The following is a 23,013-nucleotide window of genomic DNA, read 5'->3' on the forward strand; positions in this document are numbered from 1 at the left end:
AACAGAGTGATAACGCTATTGTCTTGTGTAAACTCCTTGTATGGCTTCCGATCATCGCTTGAGTAAAGCCCCAAATCATTAACACGGTTTACAAAATCTGTCATACCCTGCTCCCCTTTGCATTCTCATCTCCTATCACACAGGGTTTCTCTCCAGTTCTCAAAAACCCCTTGAACATGTCACCCTCCCTTCCCGCATATGCCTCGGCACACTGTTCTGTGACTCCTGGGTCACACCCATCTCTCCTCACCTGGCTACGTTCTATGCATTCAATTACCAAGTATGGTGGTCATGATGCTTAGCTGATTAATACATGTCAAGCACGTCATGCATCATATAGTTTTTACCAAATGTGAAGGCATTAGCGAAGTCTTCCGTAGCCTCCAGTCTATGTCAAAGCCCCTATCATGTATGTTTCCATTGAACTAGTGCTTCTTCTTTCAGACCATCCACCTCATTACCCTTCCTTTCTCAATGTTACCCTTCAAGCATAATCATCAACTCCAATAGATTCACCACTGAATCTCCAGGGCTGGCAAACAGTTTTTGAGCTGTTTGAGCTGGAGCTCAACAAATATTTCTTGAATTAAAGAAAAAAATAAACGATTACCTCAGTTTCAACCATGCAGAATGTGGAGGAATTTCCACATTGGAAATATTTATTCGAATTTGAAGAGTATGAAGCCAGGAGGGAATGATGCTAAGAAATCATCTTGGCAGACACTGACCTCAAGATAAAAGAGGAAGAAAGAAGCGGAGATTACTCGAGGACAGTAAACAGTGAGCAGAAAAGACATGCAAAGGCCATTTCTAGGGAAGTGCTAAGATTTACTGGTAAGCTCTGAGAGATGAGTAAGAAGAAAAGATCAAGTGGTTATGAGAGAAGTGAGAGAAGAAACAGGGGGAAGGTGTTTCTGAGGCCCAGGAGACCATGTCAAGGGGGATTCTGAGTAGAGTAACCACAGCTCTACGCTGAAAAGCGGTCACGTAGAATGAGACCTGAACGGCACCCCGGATTTGGGCAACTAAGAATTACGAAAATCCCCAGGGAGTCAGTTATACAGAATGGTGGGAGACAGAGCAAGTTTCCATGGGTTGAAGATTGAACCAAGAGGAATGCAGACATACAGGTCAGAGGTAAAGGCATCAAGGAGATCAAAAATATTTAAGGACATGCTTGTGTTTGAGGGGCAGTGCTGGCCTTTACATGGAGTAAGTATGCAATGCGTATTTGCTGATTTAATTATTACATGATAGGATATTATTAAATAAGAAGAGATGTTCTTATGATAACGGATATTTTTAGATAGACTGAGAAATATAGAAACTTTGGCGATGCATGCTCTTATTCAAGCCCTAACAGCCAGTGTCTTCTTACCTGTGCTCCTCCCTGCTTGCAAACCCATGAGAAGCTTCTCCATGGAAGGTGCCCTGCTGAGTAAGAGCCACTAAAAATACTTCTGAGATGCACATGGCCACTTTGATTTGGTAGCTCAGTGGCAAGTGTGAGGATAGAAACTGCACCATGCAAAAACAACAGACAGGAGAATTCATCTATGCCGTCCAAAACTGAAGACAAGACAGTCACAGTTCTGAATAAACGGTGGTTACAAAAGGAATAACCAAGCAAACGTGGAGCTCTGTTCTGTGTTGCATAGAGTTTACTGGAATCCACAGCATAAAATTCCACCTGAGAGGTTATGTCTATCATTCTCCCTATAGGTATATAACACTAATGATAATAATATCTAATGTATATAACATATGACACATGTGCTAAGTACTTTATACACATTAACTCACTTAATCTCACAATAACCCTACAAGAGACATATATTATAATCATCTTTTATAGGTGAGAAATGGGGGTTATGTAAATTGCCTCAGGTCATATGGGGAGTAAGTGGCAGAACCAAGGTTGGAACCAAGAAAGCCTCATGTCTGTAGTCTTAACTACTGTACTATATTGCCATTTACATTTCTAAATAGTTAAGTACATTTACATAAATGTTTGTGAAAGGAACCTGTGATCCCCTTATCAGTGGGTTTACTATGTCATATACTTTAACACTGAAATTATTTACGTTCCAACTTGTTAATAATGGCATGTTTCTTGTAATTTCTGTCCAGAGAGCAGCTGAGACATAAATGAAATTCAAGGCTATAATAGCCAAGGCTCAAATAATTCCTTCCATAAAGCAGTGCTCAGAAAATAGAGAAATTAAAATTAAAGTACCTTGAGTACTGGAGGCCAAGTGCAAAACTCACGTGGGAGGTGATGTTTCCAGTGAGAACATGAATTACAGTTGATCTTCACTATTCGAAGATTTCATATTTGATAACTTGCCTACTCGCTAAAATTTATTTGTATCCCTGAAATCAACACTCGAGAAGCTTTCCAGGTCATTTGAGAACACGGGCCGAATGGTAAAAAAATTGAGTTGCCTGAGGTTCACATTCCCAGCAAAGATCAAAGAAGGTCACACTCTGCCTTCTTTGTTCAGCTCTTACACTGTAAACAAGTGTCCTTTTCCCAATATACTTGGTGCTGTACATTTTGCATTTTTGTGCTTTTTGTTGGCGATTTCAATGTTTTTAGATGGCTCCCAAGTACAGTGCTGAAGTGCTATCCAGTGTCCCTAAGTGCAAAAAAGGCTGCGATGTGCCTTACGGAGAAAATCCGTGAGCCAAATAATCTTCATTCAGGCGTGAGTTATAGGGCTGTTGGCCGAGTTCAATGTTAATAAATCAACTACATATGACACAATATGTCTTTACATAGACACACACATAAAACAAGGTTATGTATTGATTGGCTGATAAAAATGCTGCAAACAGGGGCAGGAACCTAGCTAGGCCCGTATTTCCCTCAGGAGCAGTGAGTATTTGCCAAATCCCTGTTCAAGACAACTTTATAGACCGCAGCCACCATGAATACCAAGACTAGACTTATCCTGTTGAGGAACACTAACAGAGCATCAGTGTGGACTGTAAGCTATGGGCAGCTTTTGTAGCTACATGTCACTTCAGATACACATGAGCTGACCACTGAGGGGGACATCTCTCTCCCTCTCCTTCCTGGAACTATCTCCCTCCAAGCAATAGGACTGACCATCAGAGTAAAGAGTCACAAAAAAAACTACACACTGAAATGTGTACAGATGTGTGCATAGGCCCTAGTGCAGAACCTGCGGCAGAATTTAAGGCTCCAGGCTGTCAACTGGGCTGCAGAGCTCAGATGAAGCAGGAGAAGGTAAGTGAAGCCAATCGACAACCTTTTAAATTATTGGTATTCGACTTCCCTGGTGGCGCAGTGATAAGAATCTACCTGCCAATGCAGGGGACATGGGTTCAAGCCCTGGTCCGGGAAGATTCCACATGCCGCAGAGCAGCTAAACCCGTGTGCCGCAACTACTGAGCCCACGCTCTAGAGCCCGCGAGCCACAACTACTGAGCCCGCGTGCCACAACTACTGAGCCCGCGTGCCACAACTACTGAAGCCCACGTGCCTAGAGCCGAGGCTCTGCAACAAAGAGAAGCCACTGCAATGAGAAGCCCATGCACCGCATCGAAGAGTAGCCCCCGCTCGCCGCAACTAGGGAAAGCCCGCGTGCAGAAACGAAGACCGAATGCAGCCAAAAAAAAAAAAGAAAGAAATTACTGGTATTATCTTAACCCTAAATCTCTCAAGGACATTATCTGAATGTCAAAGTGAAATTTAAGAATAACAACACAAAATATTTTCAAGAAAAATTTCCAAGGTGTGTTTCCTTTACCTACTTGAAAAATGTTCCAAGATCTTTCGGTCAGTAAAATGTCTTTAATACAATCTAAAATACGAAATTAAAATGCATAGATGATTTCCTAGAGCTGGTTGCTAAAATTTAAGAAGAAACACCAAGAGAATCCATCCAATTATAGAGATCAAAGATGCTTTGCTTATCTGATTACTATTGTACTAATATTTGTTGGCTGCTAGCTGACACAGGAGAAGCAGCAAAGTTTTTCCCAACTTTGAAAACACGTTTGTGCTCTGATAATTATGTTCCAATATCATCTATATTTGGGAAGATCAACCATCTAAGAATTAATCTCTAAATGTGTAAGCAAGGATCTCCCAAATCGTAGCCAAGGCTCTACCAGGAGGATAAGATATATTAGCCTGTCTCCGGCTACTGCCTAGGCTACTGTGCCACATCCTGTATCCAATCAAAGAGAGGATGGATTGTCGGTAGGAAAATCTAGCCAGTGGTAAAGAATAAGAATCTGCACTATCCAGAGAGGATAGACCACCCGGCGTGAGAGCTGCGGTCCTTCCGCATGTGTATTCTGCAGGGATCCCCCGGCAACGTCATCCTTTCTGTTATGATGACTTTCACTTGGCACCCCCTGGGTTCTCTGCCCCGAGGTTTTCTCCAGCCACAGAAGCCTGCTCTGATCCTGTACCTGTGAGGCATGCTGGATGTGGCCTGGCAGTTAACGTCTCCTAGAAGCATTCCTCAACCAATGACTGATGATATAAGAATTGTGTGTTTTACTCGGGCTCCTAGAGTTCCATCCTCTGTGCTGGGATGAAGCTCCAGTTGACCACAGCAGTAACTGGGTTGACAGCACAGTCTTAATTGGCTGCCCCCTCCTCCATGCCACACTTTCCCACTCTCCTACCAGAAACTCCTTCCCCTTTCCAAGGACTTGCATCCAAATCCTTATCTCAGATTCTTACTTCTCATAGAGTTTCTCTACAAAAAAAAAATTCTAGTCTCTGGGGCAATTATATTTCTGATTGTATATCAAGTAATTGGTGTTCTTGTTTGTACATTGGTCTTTTACTAGTTTGGCTAATGGGAGTCATGGCCCTCTGGGACACAGAGGACTCTGGGTAGATGGACAAATCCAGAGTGTAGACACGCAGAGTCAAGAATCAGTCTAAAAAATTATCCCTTTGTGAGATGCTTTCTCACTTACCTAGTAAACATTTGATCTCTTCTAACAAGCAGATATATAGATTTGCTTTCATCTTTGGTTTCCTCCCCAAAGATAGAGAGAAAGAGAGATTCGCTGGGGGAAGGGGGGACTGGTCATTTAATGGGTATGTAGATATGACAGGTTTGTAAAATGTCAAGTACTTAACAACAACAATAAAAAGGACTATAATCTGTTTAGATATGTCTGATAACTAACACGAGTGAAAAGAGACTCTAAACTAAAAATAATATTGATATAAAGTCAAAACAGCGGGATATCACTCTGGGGGAAATTGTGGTTTAGAGAGAGATCTGTGAACTGAACTCCACAGCTCCAACCCTGAGTCTGGCACTTTTCAGTGATGGGACATTAACACCTCAAACCTCATTCACTTTTCCATTTGTGAAATGAGAAAAGCAGGAACTATCTCTGAGGATGTCTGTCATGGGAACTGCAAGAGAGAAACCACCCAGCCCAACAGTTATTAAAAAGGGCCTTTTCCCTTGGCTCACAGAGAAAGGAAAGAAGAAAATATTTTTGATCAAATTCCAAGTGTTTTATAGTTGGTTAGAGAGAGAGTAGCTAGATAGATATACATAGAGGTCAGAGAGATGATAGAGATGGGTGGTGTGCCAGCCTTCCATCACTTGTATGTACATGTGCGGGCTTTTCCCCCAATAATAGTGCCCAACTGCATTATGATAATTATCTTAAAGAGATACAGTTATATTATTTTAGTGTGATTCCATGTCCAGTTCACCTCAATTGTCCTGGAAACCTGGAAGGAACCGCAATCGGCATGCACCCTCTCTACAATACGGAGCTTTGCAAGACTGAACTAGAACCATGGTAACCCCCTTTCCCTCCCCTGGATGAAGCTCAGGTGGACACTGGCAACATTCTACCCCTGGGACTCTCCTTTCTGCTGTGTTAACCTTCGTGACGACCCTCATCTGCCTCATTCTTCCTTTGCACTGTTTATTACTTCAGTAAGTTCGTTTTGGGGTCTCAGAGCCATCATGGAAACTGAGTGTATATCTCTTGTGATTGTGTAATTAACTTGGAATATAGTCTTACTGCTTTATTTTCCAAGTCTCAGGTGATACTTCCCCGATCCGTTTTTATCAGTAATCGAAACTGTAAACTGGTTGAAGCAAACCCTTTCACTGTCTTCAGAGGACTTGGTTTAGTCTCCACCATCTTTTATCAATAGCTTGCTTTATCCTGTCACATACATACACGTGGATTAAATCAAGAGGCCAAGGTCCTTACCAACCTAACGGTATACTGCTTTTAGGTCTAATTGTGTATTGCTTTTTGTTTATCTTCTTTGTAACAGAATTTTTTTAAAAAAAGAAGGAGAAGTAGGATAAGAAAGGCCAGGTGAAGCAGGCTGCACGTAGGGAGCAGAGGGCTCTGAGAATTGCTCACCTCCACAGACCACGCCGTCCAAGTCTTCGCAGCGGCGATCGTCACACTCACACGTCTTGCCATATACCCTGCCGCCTCCCGGTGGGTAGCAAGTGCATTCGCCACACTCACACTTACCTGCAAAACACAAAGGCAGAGTGCACTCAGTAGGAGGCTCACAGAATCAGGAAGGCTTTGAAATTAAGCAAGCATCCTATGAGACTTCCTAGACCAGTTCTAGTCTGTGGCTGATAATAGCTCAGCAAATACCTTTTCCTACCTCCCTAAGGTTAAGCTGAAGGTCAAGCACAAATGCCAAGGAGGTCAGTGGGAGCTGAAGTGACAACTCCTGGCTCATGTCGTTCCCATCTTCTACTTTCCACTTTCTGTTTCATTCATTTTTTTGTTTGTTTCATTCACTTTTGAAGAATAATCCAACTATTAAACTCTCTGGGTATTTCATATTCCACTTATGAGACCATTTAACGTAACTGAGTCAATTTTATATATTTTGACATAATTTGCCATAATGTGGTCATTTAAAAAACTATTTTTAGTGTGGGTCTGTCTGCCACATCAGAAAGAAAATGTTCATAGGTACATTTCAACCTGATATTTTAGTGATGATTTGGCATCAATTTTTGAGTTCATAGAAGTCATTTCAACATGGAACACACGTCCGAGTGCATGTCCTAAATATCTATTATCCTTGACTTAAAGTTGAAAAGTATAAACATGTTTTGGAATGAGTTTGGTTCATAGTTTGGGGATTCTTAACTATTTATGTTTATAAACAGTTAAGTCTTTATCTTTATGTCTTTTGTTATTTGTTATTATTTCTGGAGCTGTAACTATGCCTCAAACACTATAATTCCTTCAATTCTGTCATTTTGTTTTCATAATACCACACATTGACTAGCATTATCACTATCATTTTACTAAACAGGAAATGGAGACATACTGAGGCCAAGTTACTTTCCCTGGTGAACCAGTTCTTAAGGGACAGATTCAAAATTTATACCCATTCTCATTACACTTAAAGTTTGTGCATCTAAACATTAAGCCATATTGTATCTTAATATACTCATAATGCAGCACCAGAAAGTACATTTCTTTTTTCTGAGGAATTGGTACTGGTTTGCCAGAAATTCAGCTGAGTGACTACTCCGAGACATCTGTTACTCTCTGTCATTATCCCAACCATCATAATTACACACCCACTGAAATGATCATAAGATACTTCAGGGCTGACCCTGCAATGTTGTTAGTCATTCTGTTGCTGCATTTGTATCTCGTTAAAGAAATTCTGAGCTGGGATATGATGGAAGAAAGAAAAATTAGTATTTAGAATCATATAATTTCAGAGTTGTAATTAAACATAATCTAACGCAGTGACTCATAATCTTTTGTGGCAGAAATGGCGAGGTTATGGTCCCTTTGAGAATCCAGTGAAAGATATGGCGATAGATAATGTTGTTCTGGCCACCCTTCAACCCATCTCTCCTCCAACCTGGAGGCAGTGCCAAGTTCAGCAGGAGTCAGAGTCCCTCCTCTTTCCCCAATGATACCCCCTCTTCCTATGGACCGGCAGACGGAACAGAGACACGCCAGACGCTCTTGGCCGGGGCTTGGATTCATGAGGGTGAAAGCAAGGCACAGGGCTGTGGCAGAATGCCAAGTGCAACAGCATAGCAGTGAGCATCCAGGGGTAGGAGAGCTCGGCACACAGAGGCTGAAGTTTAAACGTGACGGCTGCAGGGGTTGGTTCTCAGCAGTGCCTTGCTTCGCTGGGGTCCTGCATGAGCTGATTGTCCAAGCTTGTGTTCTGAGCCTAAACTCTTCTAATAAAATGATTTTTCATCCCAGTTAATGACCTCGGTTTCTGTTGTACGCAATCAAGAACTCTGACTGGTGGGGCTTCCCTGGTGGCGCAGTGGTTGAGAGTCCGCCTGCCGATGCAGGGGACCCGGGTGCATGCCCTGGTCCGGGAGGATCCCGCGTGCCGCGGAGCAGCTGGGCCCGTGAGCCATGGCCGCTGGGCCTGCGTGTCCGGAGCCTGTGCTCCGCAACGGGAGAGGCCACAACAGTGAGAGGCCCGCGTACCGCAAAAAAAAAAAAAGAAAGAACTCTGACTGGTAGACCCCAGATCTCTCCCTGGAAAAATATACCAGCACGTGTTTATTTGCTATAAAATGTCAGGAGGATCCATGACTTTCTGCAGTTTATTTAATAGATGAGGAAACTCAAGTATGCTGAGGCTAAATGACGTGCTTAAGGCCAGCAAAGTAGACGTCAGCAGTATTGGTCCTAGAACCCAGATTTTCTGAGCCCTGGTTAATCCCCAGCTGTGCATAAACACACTGGTTCTCTCATAGGGAGATGTGTGAAGGACAACAACGATCCAGATTGTGGAGAGAGGCAAAATATAGGACGGTCAGCAGTGTGGCCCTGTATGGTTAACTAGTCCGTGGTGGACAGATGTGGGAAACTTCACCCACATCATTCCTGACAGGTAATCCACTCCCAGTTACCAAGAAACAACACTTTTTAAGTTTGAGGGCATATGTATTTATGCTGACCATTTTATTAGCATTCTGAGGCATACAGGAAGTTCCCTGAATATGTATTATTGGCTTCTTTGAAAAGGATGAACTAACTACTGGCATATGTGTTTAAATATCTCCATTTCACTGTTTTCATTCTGGATAGGGTCTTCTATTTCTCCCAATCTCCCAATTTATCCGCCCCCCGCCTTTTATACAGTTGGATAGTAAAGTGTTAATATATGGTCCTAGGTACCTTTTTTTCCTGATAGATTGTAATTCAAGCGTCTGTTTAAAATATCAGACAATAATTAACCATTTTGCAATTCATTTTTTAGGCCGTGTGTCTGTTGGTGTTTTAAAAATATGTTAAGGCAAATACTAGCTGAATTAACTTTATGTATGTAGCTCTAATTTAGTTTTTAGGATACAGAAGATTCTGATGGGATGGCAAAGCATTAAGCATTAAGAAAGGCTAATCTGTCACACACAGAAAGGTAAAGAAGAGTAAATTCTTCATGCGGTCCACATTTTAAAGGGCATTATTTTGCTGTCTCAGTTCACAACTTCACTCCATTCACTACCAGGACATAGACCTGCCAGGTGAATTTCCACTCATCCTTTAAGATCCAAAGTAAATTCCACCAAATCCATGACACTTGCACCCTCCTAATCACTCATCTTCACAAAAACATCAGAATTAACTGCACTTCTCATGTGTCCTCATAATGTTTAAACCAATATTTATTGAACAGATGCACTAAATAATAATCACATGTAAATAGTTTGGTAACACTGACACAAAGCGTGAGCTTTAATGGAAGAACTTGAATTTAGAATAAGACGTTTCTCCCTGGAATGCAAAGGCGTTTCCAATCACCTGAATACCTTCATTTGTGTTTTCCACAGTTACATCAATGAAATACGTTCCACAGCAAATTCATCACCTTTATTCACAAACTTACTCCTTTTCCCGCATTCTTTTATCCCGGAGAAGGTCGCTATTCATTTAATCTGTCACTGAGTCTTGAAAAAACTTGATGACATACTTGATGCCTTCCTTCTTTTCATTAACCATTCTTCTCCTTTCAATTTCAAATTTCATAAAATCTACTTTCCTAAAACATAGCTATGATGATGGAACTCCCCTTCCCGTGATGGTCCCACATGACCTTTAAGGCAGAGATCAAATTTCTCAACAGGGCTTTCTACACAAGATCCAACTCACCTTCCTAAGCTTATACCCAACAATCACAGTGCACTCATGTTCAGAGACTTTGTTTTTGTGCTCCATTTCTTCTCTCTGCCATGCACTCTATAACTTTCTCTATAAAATTCAACCTAGTGTTCAATAGCCAGCTTAAATCTGAAATCCTCTATAAACCCTTCCTTGCCATCCCTGTTTGGTCACCTGGAGGATCTGTTCCTTCTCTCTGATCCCACAGTACTTGGTTCACACCGTTAGTAGATCAGTGAATGCACACTTTATACTAAATAAATACATGCCAGAACCCTACCATAAATAGTGATCTATTTATGGTCCAGGCTGATTTGTAACCTGTTAGCAGCCAGCAAAGTTCTCTGTTGAGGTAGTAGCAAACACAAGCCTCAGAATGGGAGAAAATATTTGCAAACGAAACAACTGACAAAGGATTAATCTCCAAAATATACAAGCAGCTCATGCAGCTCAATATCAAAACAACAAACAACCCAATCCAAAAATGGGCAGAAGACCTAAATAGACATTTCTCCAAAGAAGACATACAGATGGCCAACAAATACATGAAAAGATGCTCAACATTAGTAACCATTAGAGAAATGCAAATCAAAACCACAATGAGGTATCACCTCACACCGGTCAGAATGGCCATCATCAAAAAGTCTACAAATAATAAATGCTGGAGGGGGTGTGGAGAAAACGGAACCCTCCTGCACTGTTGGTGGGAATGTAAACTGATACAGCCACTATGGAGAACAGTATGGAGGTTCCTTAAAATACTAAAAATAGAACTACCATATGATCCAGCAATCCCACTACCGGGCATATACCCAGAGAAAACCATAATTCAAAAAGATACATTTACCACAATGTTCATTGTGGCACTATTTACAATAGCCAGGAGATGGAAACAACCTAAGTGTCCATCATCGGATGAATGGATAAAGAAGATGTGGCACATATATACAATGGAATATTACTCAGCCATAAAAAGGAACGAAACTGAGTTATTTGTAGTAAGGTGGATGGACCTAGAATCTGTCATACAGAGTGAAGTAAGTCAGAAAGAGAAAAACAAATACCTTATGCTAACGCGCATATATGGAATTTTGAAAAGCGGTACTGATGAACATAGTGGCAGGGCAGGAATAAAGACAAAGATGTACAGAACAGACTTGAGGGCACATGGGGCGAAGGGGAAGCTGGCATGAAGTGAGAGAGCAGTAGTGACATATGTACACTACCAAATGTAAAACGGATGGCTAGTGGGAAGCTGCTGCATAGCACAGGGAGATCAGCTCGATGCTTTGTGAGGACCTAGAGGGGTGGGATAGGAAGGGTGGAAGGGAGGTTCAAGAGGGAGGGGATATGGGGATACATGTATACATATAGCTGATTCACTTTGTTGTGCAGCAGAAACTAACAAAACTTTGTAAACATTTATACTCCAATAAAGATGTGAAAATAAAACACTTAAAAAAATAAAAACAAATTCAGAAAGAAAAAATATAAGAAATTGAGTCTCCTCTCCTTTATTTACTAAATGGTAGTATTTCAATGATTAGTTTAATGTTATGGAGATGTAACTGTGGATTCTCAAATGATTATCCAATTAGTATTCTGATAAGTAAGAATGAAGGATAATGGAAGTTTGCAGGTCTAGCACTAGCAAGTACTCTGTTATATATAACAAATTGAAAGGAAAATCTAAAGAAAGATATATTCAAAAATGCAAATAAACCAAGTAATTTTTAAAAAGACAATCCAGGAACAGGATGAAAAGGATGGAAATAACTGTCTGAAAAGAAATTAATTCAGTCAACATCATCAATATCATCCAACCAAAACTTAACTGAAATTTACACTGAGTCTGCCCACTCCAGGTAAATTTTAATAAACTTAACCTTTAAGGACATACAAAAAGTTAGTCCAAAGACATACTTTTATAATGGATTGCAATCCCTATGAATTGTATTTAAAGGCTATTATACACTAGCAAAGAAGGGTAATGAAGTAAAGCAGATACGTAGAAGTTCTGATTAAAACAGATTTTACTTAAGCATTTCAAATTTGACAGTTCTACAAAATACAGGAAAACTTTAAGTCAGAACATGGACAAAAAGCACAGTTTACAGCTCATCTAGTTTATCCTGAAGATACAAAATTAAGAAAGACATTTAAAAACTTTTAATAGTAGAGGGAATACAGGTAAAGTACATGAGCACACACACCCTATAGGGTTACAGAAGGTTCCTGGAAAGGTGAATTCGGAATGAGTCTTAAAGTGTTTGTTAAATGTTAATCAGGCAAAGAAGAAAGAAAATAAATTTTAACGTAAGATTCAGTTAAAAGAATGGGCTCTGATTTTAAATAAATCTGGATTTTAATCCTGGCACATCCAATCTTAAATGTGATTCTTTGGAAGACTAAGTTAAACCTCATTTATTACGGCTACAGGATGGGGATAATAATGACACTGATCACGTAAGATTTTGGTTAGGCTAAATATTATTATACATATCAAGTACATAGGACAGGACCTGACACATAGTAAGGGGTCCATAAATAACAGATATTATTATTTCTATTTTTATAATTAAAAAAACATAATGGGAGGCTTGAATTTCAGTAACTCACATAAAATCCATTCCTTTACTTTCTGATTCTATTTCTCTACAAAAATAAACCAACTGTATTTCCTGATCCAGAATGAGATTATTTAAGAACACCATATCATCAAATGCACCTGCTAGCCTGGGAACAGAAGGTACACTCTCTACAACCTTATTTTCTTCCACTTTTTAAAAGGGCAAAACCACACTTGCAGTACATGCTCAATATTTGGAGAGTAATTAGAGGCTCACATAAAACAGAAAAGAGATTAGCACTTTACTAACACAGTCCTCCTTTGCCTAAAATAATAGGTTTACCATAGCAACCTGATTGTACTAGGAAAAGCTCCTGCCAAATGCATCCAAAGTTCCCTTGAAATTTCTATGAGAAAGAATTAAACACTTCAGAACTATAATATTCTGTACCATTTCATCTAAGTACAAATATTTTGTGTGTGAGAATAAAGTAATCAGACATTTGAAAGTGAAGAGGCAACTTTCACCTTCCATTTCAAAATGAGCAGTGAGACTTCTTATAATTCAAGCCACACTTTGACACTACATTTGCTAGCCAAGGAAGAGATGCTCGTAACTTTTTAAAAACATGGATAAATGTCAATCCTTCTGTTTGTGTCTTCTTAGTATACAAGGATTAAAGTAATAAATCACAGACCTTTGTGAGGAAATAAGACATTTAAGCAAATGTTGTACTGATATAGTTTTCTGTTGTTTGCCCTTAGAGTGTCTAAAATTGAAACTGGGATATGGGAGTAGCAGGCTTCACTTTTCCCTAAAGGTTTTCCAAGGTATTGAGCAGAACTTCACAGAGGAAGTCTATTAGACCTCTAAGTAAGAGTATCTCGTTATTTCAACCTTAAGATTAGTTTCTATAACAATAACTAAAATTACTCAATTCATTTATTTCTAACAAAAATTTTATAAATTAGGTAGCAATATCATACGTGTTTACCAATATAACTCAGGAACTATGCGATAGACCCAAGGTTAAAAAATCAGAGAAAGAATGAGGTTGGAAATGTGGAGCTTAAGTAATTAATCAATGTGGCCCATCCTGAATGAGTCAATATAAATTAGAATAAGAATCTCATTCTTTGAGGCTGATAAACCCATTCACAGGACAGTGGGCAGTACCTTGCTTCAGAAACAAGGTTTTGGGATTCTGCAAACAAAAATCCTATCACATCCAGGCCTATGCCTGGTATTGAATTACTGATTCCATAGGGCATAAATAAACACATGCAATTGTAATTCACCATGAAAGACTCTATGGGACAAATGCCAAAGATAGAAACAGACAACAAATGCTATTCACCAGTGAAAGAGTTGATACAGAGAAACGTTTCTATAGAAAGTTTCTTGAAGATAAACTATATTTGGGAAAAAAAGGGATAAGGTAGAATCAGGCCTTAATCACTTTTAAATTCTTGCTGGTTTTGTTACTTTAAAACATTCAAAAGTGTGAGTGAACATATCACTTCCTTAACGCACATTTCAGGAGAGCTAATTAAATTGATTTGAAACAAGTGTGGACTTTCTTCCCACATCAGGGATAATCAGAGAATTTACTTTACAGATTGAACAATGAAATTCATCTAACAATAAATAATACATTTCCATCAACAAGCTAATCTTTTAAAATGAAGAAAAAATACACCATAAAGCAATATTTTATCCTGATAACTTATTTTTTAATTAGTCTTTATTTCTGAATCTACCAATATTAGTTTTCCCAAATCATAAAACATTAGAAAGAACATTGAGTATATATGTAAATGTATACATATATCAGAATGTATGAGTATACGTACATTTAAATTTGAAGCTATTGTAACTCCATGTGAGCAACTTATCCTCAAATGGCTCATGTAAAAAAAGTTCTTTGTACTATTCTTAAATCTTCTAAGATCAAAAGTATCTCAAAATAAAAATATTTAAAATTTTAAAAATATGCAAGTAAAATTCTAAACATAACTTATCTATGCAGCTAAATGTTTTTTAAAAAATAAAGTCTTATCAATAATTATGTATACACTTAGCCACATGTTTTACATTCACTTTTGGAAAATATCCTTTAACGTCATATTCAGGATTTAAGCCAATTTTTTTCAATAAAGCAATGTCAAATATATGCAGAGTCTGGGAATCATGTAGTCAAAAATGTCAGAAATTCAATAAACTTAAAATTTAAGGCTATAGTGAACTTGCTTTAACTCTGTCATTTTATAGCACAGTTAACATATTCAGGATTAATAGGTATGAGTTACAGGGAAACAGAGTTTAATATACTGTAATAAATAACATAATACACATCAGAGTAGTCCATTATGGAATGTGCTGCCATGGTAGGGAGTAAGCTTCCATCACTGAAGGAATTGAAGCCAAGAAGGCCGTCTTTGATAAGAGTTAAGAGTTTGTGCTCTGGATTCAGAAAGACCTAAGATAGAATTTAATATCAACCACTTATATGCTCTATAATCTTAGAAAATAACTAAACCTTTCTATTTTAAAATTTTCAAAATTGGGAATACCTACTTAATAAGTAACTTTAAAGACACCAAAACAGAAATATTTTTTTAAGTATTACTGTTTGGATTTCCTAAGTACCACTGTGATATTTGTTTGTGGCATAGTGTTTAAACTTTAAGAAAAAAATAAATAAATGTATAACTTGAAGAGTAAAAGGCTTCCACAAATAGAACCACATATTATAATTTTATATAACTGGAAGTAATACACCATTTTTTCACAGCTAATCTGTTTCTCCCTCAATATGAATGTCTACTTCCTTTTTTGCTCTGCCAACAATGTATTTCAGATAACTTACGGTTTCTGTACTAAGTAATGCTACTTCTTTAAAAGGTATTTTATTCTGACATTATTTTTCAACAAACTCCTATGGCACCTGAAAGTCCTATGTCCGTTTTGTCTCTAGCCTCAGAAATAATTTTTGACTAGCAAAACGTCAATATATAAGTCAAAGCCTCCTAAGGCAGCCTGGATTTAAGTGGCCAAGATCCTAGAGAAAAAGGAACCATAGGGTAGTGAGTTCTACCCAATACACAAATAATCCCCTTCATGCATTTGTCAAGACTGAAACTTTTTAGGGCAAGAGGATAAAGCATTAAGCAGAAAGCAACATCTAGAAGATGAATAAACTAAACAGAGCTTTTGGTTTTTTCATCTGGCTGGAAAGACAGTACTTGGAACTCAGGGACCTTTGAGAAGGAGGGCATTGATAAACATAACATAAACATCCCAGGTTTTCACTTTAGAAATCATTTTAATGCCTGATTGGATTGAGGTTATCTGCCTTTGTACATATGTCTGCCAGACAAAAAGTAAATTATCTCTTCATGGAAGATAACATCATTCACAAATTTCTACCAATTTTATTAAACAATATTTATACCCAATTAAAAAATAGTTATATCAATAGACAAGACAGAATGACTAAAAAGGAAAGAGAAAAATAGACAATACAAAAAGGTCTAAAAATGATACAGGTGACCAAACTAGAATTGTCAGTAATGGACTTTAAAATAACTATGGTTAATATATTCAAAAAACTATTTTACTAAATGGAGAAATTATTCAGAGAATCATCTATAAAAAATGAAGTAGAAATTCTGAATTTAAAAATACAGTTACTGAAATTAAAAATTGAATAAAGAGAGTCAGTGGCAAATTAGACACAGGAGAAAAGAGGCTTAGTAAACTGGAAGATAGGTCAGTGGAAAAATATCCAGACTGAAGCATAGAAAACAAAAAGAATGAATAAAAAAAGCTTAAGAAATACACTGGACATGAAATAATATCCAAAGCATCTAGTTGGGTACCCAGAAAAAAAGACAGGATGAAGCAGAAGTAATATTTTAAGAGGTCATAGATAAGACACTTCCAATAGTGCTGTAATGGACTGAATTGTGTCCCCCCACCCCCACCAATTCACATGTTGAAATCCTAATCTCCAGTACCACAGTATGTGACTATATTTGGGGATAAGATCTTTAGAGAGGTAATTAAGGTGAAGTAAGGTCATTAGAATGGGCCCCAATCCTAGTGATTTTATGAGAAGAGAAGATTAGGACACAGACACACACAGAGGGGAGACCATGTGAAGACACAAAGAGAAGATGGCTATCTACAAGCCAAGGAGAGAGACCCTCAGAATAAATCCAGGTTATTCACATTTTGATCTTGGACTTCCAGCCTCCAGGCCCAGAGGAAATAAATCTTTATTGTTTAAGCCACCCAGTGCATGGTAGTTTGTTATGGCAGCCCTAGCAAACTAATACACATGCCCAAAGAATTTAAGTTATGGATTCAAGAAGCTTCATAAAGCCTAAGGAGAATAAATAAAAAGAAAACCACACAGCATTGCTGACACACAGCATAGTCAATTGCTGAAAGACAAAGAGAAAATCTTAAAAATAGTTAGAGATAAAAAGATGTATTACTTTCAAAGGAAAAAAACAAGAAGATTGACAACTGAATTACCAAAATAAATGCTTAAATCACATGGCAATGGAATGACATCTTTAAAATCCTGAAAGAAAGTGCCAAATTAGAATTCTATGCCTAACAAAAATATCCTACCAATTTGATTACAAAATGAGAACGTTTCCAGGCAAACAAAAACTAAAATAAGTTGTCACTAGAAGAGCCTTATCAGAATAAATATTAAAGAAAACATTTCTTCACACAAAAAGAAAATGATCCATCCAGAACATAAACATTAAAATAAAGAAAATAGTGAAAAATGAAAGTAAATATAGGGAAATCTAAATGAAAAAAAACTCTACAAAATTAAAATAATGTTTTGTAAAAGTCAGTCTAGAACTTAAATTGCACGATGCTAGAATAACCTTGACAACAAAATCACACAAGGACATTACAGGAAAAGGATGTTACAGATTAATATCTCTCACGAGCTTTAAATCCAACATTTTCAAAAAATCATTTCCAAATGTGTTTAGTCCAGGATTAGAGGGTTGGTTTAATCATTTAAAAATCCATCAAAGTATCTCACCACATTCACAGAAAAAAAAACATATTATAATCTAAATAGATGCACACTGTATATTTGATAATATTCAACACTCCTTCATGAGGAAAGAATAAAGGAATAGAAGCTAACTTCCTAATTTTGATGAAGGTAATCTAAAATAAATCTACAGCAAACATCACATTTGGAAGTAAAATATTGAAAACACTTCCCTCAAGACTGGGAGCAAGACAAGAATGTCCACTATCTCCATTTCTAAACAACATTGTACAGACTTCTTATCAAGTGCTCTAAAGCAAAAGAAAGAAAGAAAGAAGATGCATAAAGAAAGAAGAAATAACACTGTCATTATTCACGTATGCATGATTATGTTGGTAGAAAATCCAAAAAACCTACATATGAAGTATTAAAATTAAGAAGTAAATTCAGCAAGGTCATGAGACACAACTGGTTAATATAAAAAAATTAGTTCTATTTTGTATAGCAAAAACAAAAAGGACAAGAATTTTTAAAAGATATAATTTTGATAACATAATGGTATGTAAATGCAGAGGGACAAAAATAGCCAAAGCATTATTGTCAGAGAAAAGTGGGTAGAGAAATTACAATACCAGATTTTAACACATACTATAAAGTTATAGCATTTAAGAGTGTATTGCTGGTAAAATATTAGACAAATAGACAAATGGAACAGAATAAAAACACTGGAAAGAGACCCATGCAATATAAGGTCACTTTATTTATGACAGAGGTGACATCACAGTACAGTGGGGAAAGGCTGATTTTTCAATAAGTGGTTCTATCTAGCCTGGACTAGTCACTTTTGCTTTTCAGAAATTGCTGTCTGTTCTCTTCTCACATATTGTTACACTAAGCTATTGAACTAAATGATCTCTAAAGCGTCACAGATGTATTCACAGAATTTGATTCATAAATCATCAATTGTAGCTACCAGTCTTGTTTTCTAGTTAAATGTTCCAAATATGTCTGGTCAAGTTGTATAATTTGTTAGACTCTAACGGCAGCTACCAAGGTATTACTTGCAGTATTTTTCTCAAAGACTGTTACTATGCAATGCAAATATAAAAATCATACTAATTTATATAACTTATATCTAAATATTTAAATTATGGCCTTCCATCACAAATAGAAAGTTGCTTGTGGTTCCCTTCAAATCAATTCATTTTCTAGATAAACTAAGACCAACACTTCCTACCATTGGCTATAAAGTAATAGTAGTTAAATATAGAAACATAATTCCAAATAATGGAACTTACTAGGGTCATAAGTGATCCAGACTGATGGAAATACAGATAAATTCTCAAAGTATATCCTAATGAATATTGCCTGTAAAGGCAAAAAGACAGTAGTTAAAAGTCATGGAAACAGTTCAGACTGGGGGAAGACGTATGAGAAAAATTGCTTGACCTTCTTTTTCATTATTTCAAGATAATGAAATACTTAGTCATAGCAGAGACCATAGAGACTTCATGGCTAATCTTAGCTACCTAGAAAGACTGAATGATGACCAAATCGATGAGGGTGCTCTACGTTTCTTGGACACTACCAGATAAGAGGAAACATTTCATTTTGATAAGAGTATCACATGGTAGTGTAGAGATGTAGGAAGAAAGAGAAATATGCCTCCAATTAAGGGAAAGAGGAAAGGAGGAGGGTGCTAAAAGAAAAAGAACTCTCAAATACCTGTGATTATCTGCTTGTATTAGCAACGGAAAAGAAGGTCAGAAAATAAAGGTATTGGAAATGCAGATCTTTCATGCAAACCTTCATATCTCCCTGACTATAGGGAAATGTAGGAGAAATAGTAGTTTGTGTGAAATAAAACCTGATCTTACTTTGGGTCCCTTCATATTATGAGTTAATCTGTGCTTATGTGTCTCTCTTATTCAAATCTTCAATAAAATCAAAGGAGTGAATACAAAATAATAAAAACAAAACAAAACAAAATCACATGTAATTGCTAATGGTCAAAAACATTTATGCCCTTGCTTGAAAAGCAATGTCTTTTTTGAAGGAACAGGAAATTGCAATATCAGCTCTTCAGTGAAATGACTTCTGCTTTCACCTGATGTATCAAAAGAAATAGGCCATTCAATCACTTATAGCAATAATAGTTAACATTGCTACTGCAAAAGCTATTCAGGGAATGAAATGAGGTAATAAAGGAAAACAAAGAAAGCCTATGAGATCAGATGCTTTAAACAATGATAAACTCTACATCACACAAAAAGCAGTGTTGGAGGAACCCTGATTACTCTTGTCTTGAGACATCTTTGGCTTAAATACATCCGATTGCCTGAGAGTCCGAAGGATTGATTGCTTGCCCATGATGTGTTATGTAATGAGAAACTGCATTAATTCCACTGGGAATTTTAATTTGCATATTCCTTTTTTTTTTCTTCTAGCAAATGACAACTGCTGTGTGGGAAGTATAGTTAATAAACATTCTAAACTTATTCTCTTCCAAATCTAAGTTTCTTGTTTATCCTCCACTTAATTTTAAATTTTATTTATCTTTGGTGGGGAGATATGATTTTAAATATGAGTTTTTATTAACTTTCACTTTTTGAAATAGTATTACAAAAGATATATTACAATGAAGTACATAGTATGTAGGCTTTAGCTTCCAGCAATATGAAAAACAAAAAAATATTGGACCTAAAATAAAGTGTCTGTTCCATTGCTGGACTTATGGGAAGTCATGTAATTCTTCAAGAACTATGAGCTGGGGACTTCCTTGGTGACACAGTGGTTAAGAATCTGCCTGCCAATGCAGGGGATGCAGGTTCGAGCCCTGGTCCGGGAAGATCCCACATGCCGCAGAGCAACTAAGCCTGTGCACCACAACTACTGAGCCTGTGCTCTAGAGCCCAAGAGCCACAACTACTGAAGCCCACGAGCCTAGAGCCCGTGCTCCACAACAAGACAAGCCACCACAATGAGAAGCCTGCGCACCACAATGAAGAGTAGCCCCCACTCACCGCAACTAGAGAAAGCCCGCGTGCAGCAATGAAGACCCAATGCAGCCAAAAATAGATAAAGAAAATAAATAAATTTATTAAAAAAAAAAAAAACTATGAGCTGGAACAAGGGCAATTACCATAAGCCCATATGAAAGAGGTCCTGAGGGTAAAAGCCTACATCAGCACTTCAAGCAATGAAAGTGGAGAAGTTGAATTTGAGACTCCTTGAGTAAATTGGGGACTCTGGAAAGAAGGCTAAAGAGATCCAAGATCAGTAATATCCTGGGAGAATCTAACACAAATCCTCACTGAAGAAAAGTGTCCTGAATTTACACTTCAAGATTTTCTAGCGTTTAGAATAAACCATCTATAAGCTTACAATTGAAGACCAACAAATAGGTACACACAAGGAAACAAACCACCATGAGTGAAAGCCAGCAAAAACAATATTAATTTTAGCTCTGTGCTAAAGACTTGATATTGTCTAGAAGCCTGTCTTGCTATCTTTTTTCTTGAATATATTTTCCATAGTGACTCTAATATCTGTATCTGATAATCCCAATAAATGGGTCATTTATGCATGTATTTCTATTGGTTGTTTTTGTCTCCTTGGTTTTGTTTCTTATTTCTCTGACTGAATGTCAGAAATTGCATATGGAAAGATTACAGAGCCTCTGGATGATAGCCTTTTCCCCAGAAATAGTTCACTTCTTGTAAGCAGATACAGCAATGTGTCTCATCCTGGGGAAATTTTGCCCCCCCAGGGGACATTTGGCAATGTCTGGAGATATTTCTGACTGTAATGATGGGTTGGAGGTGCTACTGACAATGTCCTAAGACTACAAGTCTGCAAGAAAACAGTCCTACCCTGAGGCAGTTGTGTGATTACAACCACTCAACGCATTTCCCAGTATTGTACTAAATATTCTCTGTCCATTGTTTGATTTCTTCTCCACCATGACCCCTTGGAAGAAGCTCCTGATTTTGTCCGTTTCGCAGATGAGGCCCACGGACTTACAAGGTTTAAGTACTTTACTGGAAATCACACAGTCGGTGAATAGTAGAGTCAGGATTCAATTCAGTATCTGGCTTACTCACAAATGTATAGTTTAAATCACTGGGTTATACTTATTCTTGATTGGACAAATGCCACAATTAATTAATATTATCAGTTTGCATAAAATGTATTTCTTGCTTTTCAGAATGAAATAAGGGTCACGATGTAACAATTACTCTAAGCAAGGGGAGGTACTGGGAAAGGGTCTAAACGCAAGGGGAGGTACTGGGGAAGGGTCTAACACAAACAGTATCTAATAACATCAGGCCTGGGGGAAAAAACTTTGTATCATCTGCTTACAAAACACATTTGCAAACCAGTTTGTTCATTCTGAAAACAAACTAAATGTTTCTTCTTAAAGGAAAGAAAATAAGGCACATCTTCCGATGCTATTAGTATATATCTGACAAAATATAAAACCATGGTGTGGGGCATCGATTATATTTACCTTATTGAAAAATCTTTTGGGCATTTGAGGATCTGATGAGAATATTGAGATTCAATGGTACCGTGAACTTAAGAGAGCCATGCATTTTTAGGAAAACAGCCAACTATGTATCTCAGTCTCTCACTCTCTCTGTCTCTCTCCCTCTCTCTCTCTGTCATTCTGGCTCTCACTACTCCTCAGCCATCTTATACTTTACTGGGAAGAGCAGACAAAGAAACCTACACGTTATAGCACAGTATGCTAAGAATGTGATAAAAGTAGGTGCGGGAACACGGAGATGCAGGCAGCTTCTTAGAAAAAGTAACACGTGAGTGAGGTCTAAAGTTAGCCTAAGTGGATGTGGGAGAGGAAGGGAGTCAGGACTTTCCCTAAAGGTTTAATATGCATTAAGCTTGAAAATTAGAAACTCAAATTTGAATTTTGGAAAGATTACCTTGACAGCGGTATGGAGAAAACCTGAATCAAAGTACATAAGACACATGATGGAGAAACCAGGTGAGAGGTTCTTAGAGCAATGAGAGATGATGATCTGGGGGAGGGGATGACAGAGGGGTGCAGAGCATCTGACATTTCTTCATTTGACTGAAAAGGAAAATAACTACAGAAGTATAAAATTCCCATAAGAAATATTATCATCCACAGAGCCAATATCTTAAAATATTTTTTAAAATCTATTTCTAATTCAAAAGATAACCCAGCTATTCATGCTTTCGTTTTTTTTCAATTGCTTATTTAGGGACCCTACTTAC

The 23,013-nt window shown here is 37.7% G+C and overlaps 1 protein-coding gene across 2 annotated transcripts in view; it reads right to left on the reverse strand.

Moving 5' to 3' along the window:
• Positions 1–23,013, reverse strand: part of ITGBL1 (integrin subunit beta like 1) — a 214,337-nt gene that overhangs the window by 17,623 nt on the left and 173,701 nt on the right. For both annotated transcript variants that reach the window (XM_004273622.3, XM_049701180.1), the window contains one exon: positions 6,397–6,513. In XM_004273622.3, the coding sequence (XP_004273670.1) occupies positions 6,397–6,513 (117 nt within the window). The remainder of the gene's footprint in view (positions 1–6,396; positions 6,514–23,013) is intronic.

This window comes from Orcinus orca, chromosome 18, assembly GCF_937001465.1.
Source record: "Orcinus orca chromosome 18, mOrcOrc1.1, whole genome shotgun sequence".
In the NCBI taxonomy this organism is placed as follows: domain Eukaryota; kingdom Metazoa; phylum Chordata; class Mammalia; order Artiodactyla; family Delphinidae; genus Orcinus; species Orcinus orca.